General features: G+C 36.8%; 1 protein-coding gene across 1 annotated transcript; it reads left to right on the forward strand.

Annotated features, from left to right (window-relative positions):
- Nucleotides 1-10,151: 10,151 nt before the first annotated feature.
- LOC138895489 (uncharacterized mitochondrial protein AtMg00810-like) lies at nt 10,152-11,638 on the forward strand. Its single transcript, XM_070180178.1, has 3 exons — nt 10,152-10,342; nt 10,453-11,311; nt 11,426-11,638. Exons 1-3 carry the CDS (start codon nt 10,152-10,154, stop codon nt 11,636-11,638), a joined length of 1,263 nt encoding a protein of 420 aa, XP_070036279.1.
- The last annotated feature ends 2,063 nt before the right edge of the window (nt 11,639-13,701 follow it).

Below are 13,701 nucleotides of genomic sequence, written 5' to 3' on the forward strand. Positions count from 1 at the left end.
TAAGAAAGGAACGAAATTCCCGAAGCCTAACAAACTCAGCAGCCCCATCACATTAGAAAGCTTTAATTTTTATACAAAATTGAGTTAAAGCATATACATAAAACTGCTTGAATATAGTGAAAGCCTCTAATTTACGCTTTATAGGAAATGAAGGAACTGGAGAAGTCCAAATATCACTATGGATTAATTCAAAAGAAGATTTAGAAAAGGAACACAAATCCATAAACGGTAACTTGTGATGTTTGCTAAGTTAACAAGCATTACATAAATTGTCTAAGTCTTGCAATGAAGAACAAGGCAAGTTATTGATCCTAACTAATCTAGCTAAAATTACAGAGCTTGGATGTCCTAGCCGACGATGCCAAAGGTTTGGAGAGGCTCGAACACTGACAGAGGTAGAGTGAGATGCATCAACTAGACTACCGAAAGGCGAAAAGAGAGTATAAAGAGGTCCAGAGCTATTTCACCTATGACGGAGCCTATTCGTCTTGAATTCCTTAACAGACAAACCAAAAGGATCAAATTCAATAGAACAACTATTATCTGAGACAAATTTATGAACACTTAGTAAATTAGCAGAAAGGTGAGGAACAATTAAAATATCCTTAAGAGAAAAGACGGAATAAGGAGTTGAAAGTGTACTGTGCCCTGTATAGGAGATAGAATATTGAATACCATTACCCATAGTTACACGATCGGAGCCACTATATGGATGAATAAATGATAAGTTGGATGCATTTGGGGTCATGTGAAAAGAAACGCCACTATCTACAAACCAAGAGGTATCACCAGAAGAAGCATGAGATGAGAAAGAAGGACTAGAGTGAATATTTGAAACAAAAGCTTTAGAACCCAATGATGGGCAGTCACAAGCAATATGGTAGGGCTGATCGCAAAGTTGAGAAGAAAGAATTCCATGAGTGGTTGGAGAGGGAAATAACGAAGGTTGACTGAAAAAGGGCAGATGACCTAATATAGAGGGAAGTCGGGGGCGAGCAGAAAATTTTGAGGGGCAATGTTAAATGATTTTGAGAATTCGTGATTGTGTCGACCTCTACCACGCCCACAATTAAAATTCCGGCTACATTGCAGTGCCTACCACGTCCACGACCATTAGAGGGAAAAGACTGTTGCTTAGCCGCAAAAGCAGTAGTAGAATTATCTGTAGATGGATGGGAGATACTACTCAACTGAGTTTCATGAAGAAAAAGAAGGGATCTGGCTTCAACAAAGGTAGGAAGAGGGATGCGAGTAGAGATAGAAGTGCTCACAGACATGTATTCAGGAGATAGACCAGAAAGTATTTATAAAACGAGATCCGAAGTAGAGACGAGATTTCTAATGGATGTTAACGCATCAGCAATGGACTTGAGATGAATGACATATTCATTTATTGAAAGATCGCCTTACTTAAGATTGTAAAACTAGACCTTGAGTTGGAGAGTCCGGGAACTGACTTGATCACAAAATAGACTTTCAATTTGAAGCCAAGCATCCCGAGCAGTGAGAGTATGTTGTGGCTTGATTATAGCCCAGAGAATCTCTTGAGAAATTGTTGCCTGAATCCATGAGAGAACAATAGAGTCCAGTTGAACCCATTGTTCGAAAGTAGGATTGAATACAGAGGTGCCATCATCACGAGAAATAGAAGGCTCGGGACAAGGGATACTTCCATTAATGAAGCCATAGACACCATAACCCTTGAAGACATACAAGAAAAGTTCTCTCCATAACATATAATTTGTGTAATCAAGAACTGCGGGAACAAGATTCTTAATGTTAGAGACATAAATAGCAGAATTAGATGCTGGGAGAAGGGAAGAAGCCTCTACCATGGAGGTGGGTGGAGAAGATAATTCGATGAAAAAGAATAATCAATGTAGAGATGACCTAGACTTCTGATATCATGTAACAATGTGTATTTTACGATAATCTATATCACATTACATGGAGAGACATTTATAGTATTTTACTTGTACATAAAAATGACTAAACTATCCTTAGGTACAATATCTATTAGTTCAACCACAAAATTAACAACAAACAAAGAAAATCAAAAGGATCCTACAAGAATGGGCATGCTGACTCCCGTAGTGCAGTTGTAGAAACTAGACGGGACTTTCCAGGACCAGCTTTCTCTCACCAAATACACGAAATTTTTAATACACATAAAATCAAAACAAAACAAAACAAAATACAAAGAAGAGGATTAACGATGAGAAATAATATTGCACACATATGGCTTGGACACCGGAAGAAAAAACTTTTATCGATTGCATGCATGTGATGCTTCTCATGCACTCTCGCATCCACCGCCGCCGTAGTTACTGTCATCCTCTCCGCCATAGGTACCGTCGCCGCCTTCTTCTCCTCCGTCACCACTAGCATATCCACAATCACTACTGTATCCACCATCGGCATATTCATAGCCACCATCACCGTAACCACCAGTTGGAGGAGTACTACTATCCCCGTTATCACTACCATTAACGGGGTTATTCTCACTACCTCCATCACTACTGTATGCAATATCATCGTCATCATTTGTATAGACAACAGTAGCTGCAGTTGCAGCTAAAGGAGCGGATCCTCCTAGAGCAATCTTTTGGGGGTACATATATTCATCATCTTCTTCAACATCAGATATATCTGGGTCCAAAGGAGGAGAATGGGGAAAGCTCCAATCTCTCCTTATACTGCGATCCTTTCCAAAGCCTTCGCCACAGAAACAAGAGAAAAGGGATGCCATATTGTTGAGTTATTGTTCATGCGTGAAGAAGGATAATAACACGGGTCAACATTGTTAAGTAGCAGTAAGTTGAATTAAAATATTGGAGAACTTCAATAATTATCCAGTGATATGAAGGTGTTAAGAGATTTAAATACTAACAATATGCAGATATTAATGGTGAGATTTTTATTTGTATTTGGTAAGCTACTCAATCCCCACGGAGTTTGTTTATATTTTTTATGCTTTATATAAAATTAGCAGTTGTTGGAAGCTGAAAGCTGTTACAGTACAAAACAATAATACTTAACAGTACCGGACAAATTATTCCTATATACTTAAAAAATACTAACATTGTAATAAGAGAAGGAAGGGAAGTTAGTCAACAAAAATAAGAATTTAAAATAAAACACAGGATTAGAACACATTAGATAAGTTCAATCACATTAATTATCAGCAACTAGTGAGTAGTGATCAATTTGTTGCCACAGCTGGCATATGCTTCTTGGATATTCTAATTATATTCGAAATAGATCAGCTTCTTTCGGGAAAAAAAGAAGAAATAACCTATATATAACCCCCTGTTTAGATGGTTGTTTCCGGTTGTTCATTATTGTATTGTTAATTTCATTGATACCATGTTTGTTTCCATTGTTTTTAAAATTATATTGTATGGTTTTGTAAACCCGCTGTAACTCCATTGCTATATAACCATGAAAAGGCTCAATTTTTACAACCATAGGCTTGGTAACTTTTGCGTGGTTACTTAGTTGAAATGGTAAAAATGTTATTAAACGACAACAAACAATACAGACTATCTAAATATCATATTCATTAATACAGTACAATACAATGCAATATGATACTATACAATACGATATCATACATTATGAAACCATGGGTAACGACCATCCAAATAGAGTGTAAGAGATTAGCTCATAGAAATGCTTATAGAATTTTCTCCTTATGAAGATAATCAATATATGTACAAATCACATATCTTACATGTATACCAGTTGTGACAACAAACTGACCTATTTTACCAAATCCTAAACCCGTTGAATTATAAAAACAAAAAACAAATAAAAAGTACTAGCAAAAGTCTGAATTTGTACTGACTTTGGCTATTCAGAAGAGATTGCTCACAAGGGATAGATTGGCTGCTTGCGTAATTACAAATGAACTACTATGTCTTCTATGCAATGATGCAGATGAATCTATAGATCAGTTGTTTTTTAGCTGTGTTGTCTCTGCTAGTGGTTGGAGTAAGCTTTTGGAATAGCAAGGCATATTCAGACAAGTCTTCACCTGGCAACAAGAATTACAATGGGCAGATACAATTCTGTGCTGTAACGTACAAAATGATTGTAGCTGCTTGCATTTATCATATATGGTCAGAGAGGACACGAGGCTATTTCAAGGGAAGAGTAAACCAATTGATGTGCTTATCAGATTGATTATTCAAGAGATAGTCTGTAGAGGATCCATGAGGAGTAAGTTAGGCAAAGAAGTTAGAGGCTCTTAGGGTGTATTTGGGGAAATTATTTTTCTAAAAAATGAGTAGATTTTATTACTTATTTTTTATATTTGGTTGGTTAGCGAAAAACTCTTTTCGAAAAATATTTTCTAGTATGTGAGGGACTCATTTAAATAAAAGAAAAAAAAGAAAAAAGAAAATAATGTGATTGGATGAAGAAGTGGCAAAGGTGGGCGTGTACATTTCAGATGCAAATTGCAAATCCAATTTGCAATTGCAGGTTGCCAAAACCTGTTGTGATTGGCTGGAAACAAGGAAACCTTTCCTGTAAATAGCAGCTCGTTTCTCATTTGGGATACACCAAAGTCTAGAGAAGGAATATATAGTGACAGTAATCCACAGAATATTTTTTTGTAGTCGGCGAGAAAATAGAGAGAGAGAATAATATTGTAGTGAATTATTTAAAATAAAGAATGTTATTTCTTTTGAAGTAGTAGTAGTTTTTTGACACTACCAAGTTGTAATATTATATTGCTCCGCATGGATATTGTATTTTACCCCGTTAAAAGAATTGGTGTCGTTGTTACTCTCTTGTGGTATTATTATTTATCATGAATATTATTCCTGGGCGGAATATTATTTCTCCTAACAACGTGGTATCAAAGCCATGGTGAGTAATGGTCCGATGCTTTTTCAGTACCCTTGTTTCATAAAAGATAATTATGAGAAATGGTGTTTACGCATGAAAACCATTCTTAGCTACCAGGATGTATGGAAAATCGTAGACAGAGAGTATACAAAACCCGATAATGAGAAAGCTCTGCCTCAAAATAAAAAAGATGTCTTGGCAAAGACAAATAAGAAGGATCAACAAGCCCTCATGCTCATCCACCAAGTTTGGATGATGTCATGTTTGAGAAGGTGATAGATGCTACCACTTCAAAGGAAGCTTGGGAAATTTTACAAAATTCTCTCCAAAGAATTGACAAAGTAAGGAAGGTTAAACTTTAAATTCTAAAAGTTGATTTTGAATTTTAAAAAATGAAAGAATCCGAATATATTTCGGATTATTGATCAAAAGTGAAGGCTGTTGTAAATTAATTAAGAAGATACGGGGAGGACTATAACGACCCGGCCGGTCGTTTTGAGAGTTAGAGCCCCGAACCCCTATTAACTGCTTTCCCCATATCTATTTCTATTATTGTGATATGCCGGGATGATTGGTTTTGAGTTTTGGAGTATTTTGGGACACTTAGTCCCTAGTTGTGAGTTTATGCCTTAGAATTTGGGCCGTAGTCGGAACTGTGGGAAGACGGATTCGGAATGGAATTCCGTTAGCTCCGTCGAGTGATTTGGGGTTAGGAGCGCGTCCGAAATATGTTTTAGAGGCCTGTAGTAGATATAGGCTTGAATTGGCGAAAGTTAATGTTTTTGGCGATTTCGGCCGATAATAGAAATTTTGATATCGAGATCGGAATGAAATTCCGAAAGTGGATGTAGGTTCGTAGTGTCATTTCTGACCTATGTGTAAATTTTGAGGTCATTCGGACTAGATTTGATGTGGTTCGGCGTCGTTTGTAGAATTTGGAAAATTTTAAATTCTTAGGCTTGAATCCGTGCTTAATTCATGATTTTGGTGTTGTTCGACGTGGTTTAAAGGGTAGACTAAGTTCGTATGGTGTTTTAGGATTGGTTGGTATGTTTGGTTGAGGTCCCGGAGGCCTCGGGTGTGTTTCGGATGCTTAACGGGTGAAAGCTTGGACTTAGAGGAATTTTTGTTTTTTTGCTGGTTCTGGTGTTTTCGCAACTGCGGTGGGGAGTTCGCAGGTGCGGCCTCGCAGAAGCGAGTCTTGGATCGCAGGTGCGCTTTTAGATTGGGGAGTCAGTGGTCGCAGATGCGACGAGTGAGCCGCAGGAGCGGAGCCGCATCTGCGGAAGGGCAGTTGCAGATGCGGAGATGAGAAAGACCCAAGGTTCCGCAGAAGCGGACAATTGAGCGCAGAAGCGTATCCGCATGTGCGGACTCAAGCGCGCAGGTGCGGACCTAGCCCGGATAAGTGACCTTCGCACCTGCGTTGATTTTTTCGCAGGTTCGTGACCGCATATGCGGCCCCATGAGCGCAGGTGCGGAAATCGCTGGGTTGAAGAGGCAGCTTCGAGGGTTCATCCCTCATTTTTCACCAATTCGATTTAGAGCTCGGTGGGAGACGATTTCTCGAGGGATTTTGAAGGAGAACTATTGGGTAACTAATTCTAACTCTATTTTGATCATAATACATTTATCTATTGTTGTTTTCCTCGTCTAATTAAGAAAATTGAGGGTAGAAGTTTGGAAATGGGGGAAAAAGGGTTCCCTAATTGAAAATCTGAGATTTGAATGGGAATTTGACGTCAGATTTAGATGATTTTTGTTCGAGTAAACTCGTGAGTGAATGGATATTCATAATTTATAATTTTTACCCGATTCCGAGATGTAGGCCCGTGGAGACTTTTTGGGCGTTTTCCTAAATTCACGTTTTATTTTCGAATTAATTAGCTAAATTAGTTACTTGTAGTTATATTTACATTATGAAATTTATTTGATTAGATTCGGGCCATTTGGAGTCGGATACTCGTGGCAAGAACGTGTTATCGAGGTGATTTGAGCGGTTCGAGGTAAGTGGCTTGCCTAACCTTGTGTTGGGGACTTTCTCCTTAGGATATTTCGATATTATTTGGTGTGTGGGCGCCGTGTACGTGAGATGACGAGTGCGTACATGGGCTGTTATTGCAAAAATTTCATTTATCCTTTTTAAATCATAAATTGTTTCTCTTATTAAATTGCACTAATATGTTTAATTGTTTAGTTTAGACTAGAAAAATATGCTTACGTGTTTTAACTGCCTATTTGACGTTCTGTGCGCCATGCTTAGTTAAATCCCTATTTTCCTTATCTGTGTTCAGTATAAACTGTATAACTCGATGTCATATCTGTCATTTCATCTTGCATTGCATATTTAAATTGGGACTATGAACGTATTCTGGGAGATCCCCCTGTACTGCATATTTACTTTGGGACTACGAACGTATTTCGGGAGATCCCCCAGCACTGCATATTTACTTTGGGACTACAGACGTATTCCGGGAGATCCCCCAGCATCGCATATTTACTTTGGGACTACGAACGTATTCCGGGAGATCCCCCCTGTACTGCATATTCATTTGAAACTACGGGACGGTATCCCGAGAGATTCCCCACTGTGTTTACCTTATTCTGAGTCGAGGACTCCCTTAACTGTTAAATTTTTGAGAATTTCCTTAACTGTGTTACCGTAAATTTTACTTATACCTTTTACTGTTTAATTTATTATATTTACTCCGGTAGGGCCTTGACCTCACCTCGTCACTACTCGACCGAGGTTAGGCTTGGCACTTACTAGGTACCATTGTGGTGTACTCATGCCCTTTCCTGCACATATTTTCGTGTGCAGATCCAGGTACGAGCCATCAGCCTTGGAGTTAGTGCGTGCTGCTGATTCTAGGAGACTTCAAGGTACTTCTGCTTGCGTCCGCAGATCTTCGGAGTCCCCTTCTACTCCCTCGCCTAGATACTTTCTTTATTATCTTCAGACTTTTGTATAGAGCTACATAGATTATAGCAGCTTGTGACTTAGTGATATTTTGGGTTTTGGAAAATTATTTTGTATATGTCGAGTGGTACTACTCTTGGCTATTCACACTATGCTGTTTATCTTTAAAGTGTTGTATTTTCTTTATATTTTTCATAATTTTAGGCTTACCTAGTCGTAGAGACTAGGTGCCATCACGATAACTTACGGAGGGTTAGTTTGGGTCGTGACAAGGACATAGAAGATGTCTGTGTGGTAGAGAAGATCCTTCGCACTTTAACACCTAAATTTGATTTTGTGGTGTGTGCTATTGAGGAGTCTAAAGATTTAGACTCTATGATGGTGGAGCAATTGGAGGGTTCTTTACATGCCCATGAAGAAAAGATCAAGAGGAGATAAGAAGTGTCACTGGAGCAGCTTCTTAAAACTCAGGAATCCTTTAAGGATTATGGAGATGAAAAAAGCTATCGAGGGAATGGACGATAACGAGGCTGTAGAAGTCATGGAAGAGGAAGAAGTAATGGTAACAACTTCAACAATGAAGTTAAAATCCACCAAACATTTAGAGGTTATGATTGTGGACAAATAGGAGGAAGAGGACGTGGCTACTACCAAAAAAATAATGAACAAAGGTATGACAAATCAAAAATTGAGTTTTATAATTGTCATAAATTTGGCCATTACTCTTGGGAATGTTGTAGTAATGTTGAAGAGATAGCTAACCTTATCGACGACAAGAATGAAGAAGATGAGTTAACATTGTTGCTGGCACTCAAGGAAGAAGACAAGAATGATTGTAGCTCGTGGTATTTGGACAATGGAGCAAGCAATCATATGTGTGGATGCAAAGACAAGTTTGTGCAGATCAATAAGTCGGTGAGAGGTAATGTGTCTTTTGGAGATACCTCAAAGATTCAAATCGAAGGGATAGGTACGATTCTAATCTCCTGTAAAAATGGTGGCCACAATTTAATTCAAGATGTCTATTATGTACCAAAATTAAAAAGTAATATTTTGAGTTTGGGCCAACTTTTTGAAAAGGGATATGACATCCACATGAAAAATATTCATCTTTGGCTTAGAGATTCAAGTGGAATTCTAATTGCTAAAGTGCATATGGCAAAGAATAGATTATTTTCTCTGAATCTTAAGACAATTGATGCAAAGTGTTTGAAGACTAATGTGCAAGATAAATCATGGTGTTAGCACATGCGATTTGGTCACTTGAATTTTAAAGCGTGCACGGGATGCCATCAATTAACCATCCCAATCAATTGTGTGAAGCTTGTCTTCTTGAAAAACATGCAACTAAGAGTTTTCCGAAAGAGTCCATGTCAAGAACATCCAAGCCACTCCAACTTGTTCGCACTGATGTGTGTGGGTCAATCAATCTACCTTCCTTTGATAAAAGTAAATAGTTTATGCTCTTTATTGATGAATTTAGTAGAAAGACTTGGGTATATTTCTTGAATCAAAAATCTGATGCTTTTACTGTTTTTAAATTTTTTAAAGTAGTTGTGAAAAAAGAAAGTGGCTATGAAATAAAAGCTTTAAGATCCGATAGAGGAGGCGAATTCACTTCAAAAGAATTTAATGACTTTTTCAGTCTCATGAAATTTGTCACCCTCTAACAGTACCTTATTCACCCCAACAAAATAGAGTTACAGAGAGAAAGAATCGGACGATTCTTGATATGGCTAGATGTATGTTGAAAACTAAAAGTATGCCCAAGGAATTTTGGGCTGAAGCTATTTCTTGTGCAGTTTATTAGAACAACAGGTCTCCAACAAGAAATGTTAGAGATCAAACTCCTCAAGAAGCATGGAGGGGAAGAAAGCCAAGTGTCAAGCATTTGAGAATCTTTGGGAGCATAGCATATGCTCATGTACCACATCAAGGGAGAACGAAGCTTGAGGATCGAAGTGTCAAGCATCTTTTTGTTGGCTATGATATGAGTTCAAAAGGCTATAATTTATAAAACCCAAGTAACTGTAAGGTAGTGGTGAGTCGTGATGTTGAAATTGATGAAGAACTGGCATGGAATTGGGAAGCGCAGGAAGAAACTTCATATGATTTTCTTCCATACTTTGGTGATGAAGAAGAACCAAAGACTGTGGAACCTGTGCAAGATGCAACTCTACTTCATTCACCAACTAATTTTGCATCTCCTTCTTCACAACAAAATTCAAATAAACAACCGCAAAGGACAAGGGGTATTCAAGAGCTTTTTGATGACACATAAGAAGTTACTAATTTTGATTTTTTATATTGTCTCTTTACTGATAGTGAACCAATGAACTTTGATGAAGCTCTTACAGATAAAAGGTGAAGACAAGCCATGGAGGAGGATATCGAGTCAAAAGAGAAGAACAACACTCGGGAGTTAATAACTCTTCCCAAGGGTCATCGCGCAATTGGAGTGAAATGGGTATACAAGACAAAAAAGAATATTGATGGAGATATGAAAGATACAAGGAACGACTTGTGGCTAAATGCTAAAAGCAAAGGCAAGGCATTGACTATAAAAAAGTCTATGCACCTGTTACCCGCATGAAGACGATTCGTTTGCTAATTTCCATGGCGGCGCAAATGAAGTAGAAAATCCATCAACTAGACATCAAGTCAACCTTCTTGAATAGTTATCTTGAAGAAGAAGTCTATGTTGAACAATCATTGGGCTTCATGGTCAAAAACCATGAAGATAAAGTGTTGAGGTTGAGGAAAGCTTTATATCGATTGAAGCAAACCCCACGGGTATGGAATAGTTGCGTCGATAAGTATTTTCAAGACAATGGGTTTACTCGTTGTCTCCATGAATATGCTCTTTACCTTAAAGTTCATTTTAATAAAGATATCTTGCTTGTTTGTCTTTATGTTGATGATATTTTTTTCACGGGTAATAACCCAAGTTTATTCGAAGATTTTAAGAAAGATATGTCCCATGAATTTGTGATGACGAATGTAGGACTCATGTTATACTGCTTGGGCCTAGAAGTGAATAAAATGGAGGAAGGCATTTTTATATCTCAGGAAAGCTATACAAATGAGATATTAAAGAAGTTCAACATGCTCGATTGCAATCTCGTGAACACACCAATAGAGAGAGGAACAAAATTGTCCAAGTTGGACAATGGAGAAAAAGTGGACTCTACGTTTTTCAAGAGTGTTGTTGGAAGTTTTAGGTGCTTGACTTGTACCATACCAGATATACTCTTTGCAGTTGGAGTAGTAAGTCGCTTCATAGAAGCTCCTACCTCCACTCACTTGAAGGTCGCTAGAAGAATTCTTCGTTACCTAAAATGTACGATTGACTTTGGGCTATTTTATTCTTCCTCTAGTGATTTTAACCTTATGGAACATTGTGATAATGATTATACGGGAGATATTTATGATAGAAAAAGCACAATTGGTTTTGTATTTTTCTTGGGTGATTCTGTTATTTCTTGGAGTTCAAAGAAGCAATCAATTGTTACTCTCTCAACTTGTGAAGCTGAATATGTAACAACAACATCTTGTACGTGTCATGCTATTTGGTTGAGAAGATTATTGAATGAGCTCAATTTATCACAAATTAAAGCTACAGATATTTGTATTGACAACAAATTCTCATAGGCACTCGTGAAGAAATCAGTGTATCATGATCGAAGCAAGCATATGGACCCAAGGTATCACTTCATTAGAGAATACATTGCCAAGAAGGAGGTAGAGCTCAAGTATGTAAAATCTCATGATCAAATTGCGGATATCTTTACAAAGCCCCTCAAGGTTGAAGATTTTCAGAGATTGAGATCAAATCTTGGAATGAAGAAGAAAAATCAAAATTAAGAGAGAAATTTGTGGGACCCATCTAAATAGAAAAAAGGAAAGAAAAGGAAAAAAATAATGTGATTGGATGAGGAAGTGGCAAAGGTGGGCAACAACATTTTAGATGCAATTGCAAGTTGCCAAAACCTATTGTGATTGGCCTGAAATAAGGAATCTTTTCCTATAAATAATAGCTCCTTTCTCATTTGAGATACACCAAAGTCTAGAGAAGGAATAGATAGTAAGAGTAATCCACATACTATTTTTTGTAGTGTGTGAGAAAATAGAGAGTGTAAGTAATATTATAGTGAGGTATTTAAAATAAAGAGTCACTATAAGAAAACGGACCACTTGCAGAGGTTTTATTAAAGAGGTTCTTACTATCTCTACAAATTGTATCAATTGGGGAGGGGGGAGGGGTATCTTTAAGTGACGCAAATAAACCTCTGCTACCCTAAAAATAAAAAAAAGAGTGCCTTTATTTCCCCCCACATTTTCCCCTTTCCCTCATTTTCCCCAACCTTCACGCCTTTAAGAGGGGGTGTGTTTAAGCTTATAAGGTGGTCAAACTGGTTTATAAGTACTTTTTGGCTTATTTATGCGTTTGGTAAAATTAAAAGTGCTTATAACCAAAAAATAAGCCCAAAGCTATAAGTTGGTCTCCCCCAACTTATCAAATTTCAGCTTATAAGCACTTTAGGTTTGACCAACATATTTACTATTCTATCCCTAAAATATTTTTTTAAAAACAAAACTCCTCGTATAATTTCACTCTCTCCTAGTTCTTCGAAACCTAAACAGTCCTGCCTCTGCAATTCTTCATATTTTTGTTTGCAATTTGAGGTAACAAAATAAATTGTCTTCTTCATATTGTTATACCCATGTGACTGTTAGCCTCAAGTAAGAGATTCTACTCTTTTAGTTGTATATTTTTACATGGATTTGGTGCAGTAAATAGTAGTATAAAAAACAAAAAGAGTGTTGTAAAAGGTTAATTTGAATGCTTTCTCTTATTTATTTTAATTTTTTTGGGGGTACAATTTGAATGTTTTATTGTGTACTTCTCTCGTTGAAAGTCATCACTAATTCTTACATGCTTTCTCGTATTTTTTTTTACAATTAAAATATTTTCTTTTGTACTTCTCTCTAGTAAGTCATCGTTGTACATGCTTTCTCTTGTTTTGTTAGTCACTAGAAGTTTAAGACAGTTGGTCTCATTATAATATTGAATATTATTTCTACTTCAAAATTATGTGATATACAAAAATAAGAAGACGTTTGAACTTTGATTATTTTGAGTTGTGCATAAATATTATTATATGTGTACGTTTATAGCTAAATCTTGTAATCTCTTCAGATTGTTAACATTCAATTATGGGGAAAAATACTTTTGGACGACATAATGCTAAGTGGGATGAATATGCATATATTAAATTCATTGAATTATGTGAGCAAGAATTTAGAAAAGAAAATAGGCAAAAGACTTACTTGTCTAAAGATGGATAGAAGAATATGGTAAATGAGTTCAATAAGAAGACAGAATTACAATATACTAAAAAATAAATAAAAAATCATTGGGATCATATGAAAGCGGAGTGAAATTTTTATAAGCAGTTGATGAGAGGTGAGACAGGTTTAGGATGGGATCCCACAAGAAAAATAATTATTACAGATGAGGATTGGTGGGAGCAAAAAATTAAGGTATGGCTTGCCCTTTTCTATAATTATTTCATAACTCTTTTAATTGTTAGTTTCATTTATTTACTTAGAGTAATTTTAAATTCTTTCACTGATATGGTTTCGTTACGATACTTTATTTACTGATATCATTGCCACCGGAAAGAGAGCACGTGCAATAAATCAAGAACAAGAGTCTGAAGTTGGGTTAGATCAAGATGATGATGGAACAAATGATGTTTATGATAATGACATAGAACAATGGAATGATGAAAGAAGCGATGATAGTCACGACTTGCAGAATATGGATTCAATTACGTTTCCTGAGCCATCACTTAGAAAGTGAAAGTTAATAGATGGCAGTGGCAGTAGCAATCAAGTGAAAAAGCGCAAGACAAAAAATAATT

This window comes from Nicotiana tomentosiformis, chromosome 7, assembly GCF_000390325.3.
Source record: "Nicotiana tomentosiformis chromosome 7, ASM39032v3, whole genome shotgun sequence".
NCBI lineage: Eukaryota > Viridiplantae > Streptophyta > Magnoliopsida > Solanales > Solanaceae > Nicotiana > Nicotiana tomentosiformis.

Excerpts from the sequence above, each read along its gene's own strand:
- LOC138895489 (XM_070180178.1), top strand. The coding sequence starts at position 10,152 with ATGGAGGAGGATATCGAGTCAAAAGAGAAGAACAACACTCGGGAGTTA. Across the intron at positions 10,343-10,452 it reads AAGGCATTGACTATAAAAAA|TTATCTTGAAGAAGAAGTCT; the intron begins GTCTATGCACCT and ends CTTCTTGAATAG. Across the intron at positions 11,312-11,425 it reads CAACTTGTGAAGCTGAATAT|GCACTCGTGAAGAAATCAGT; the intron begins GTAACAACAACA and ends AAATTCTCATAG.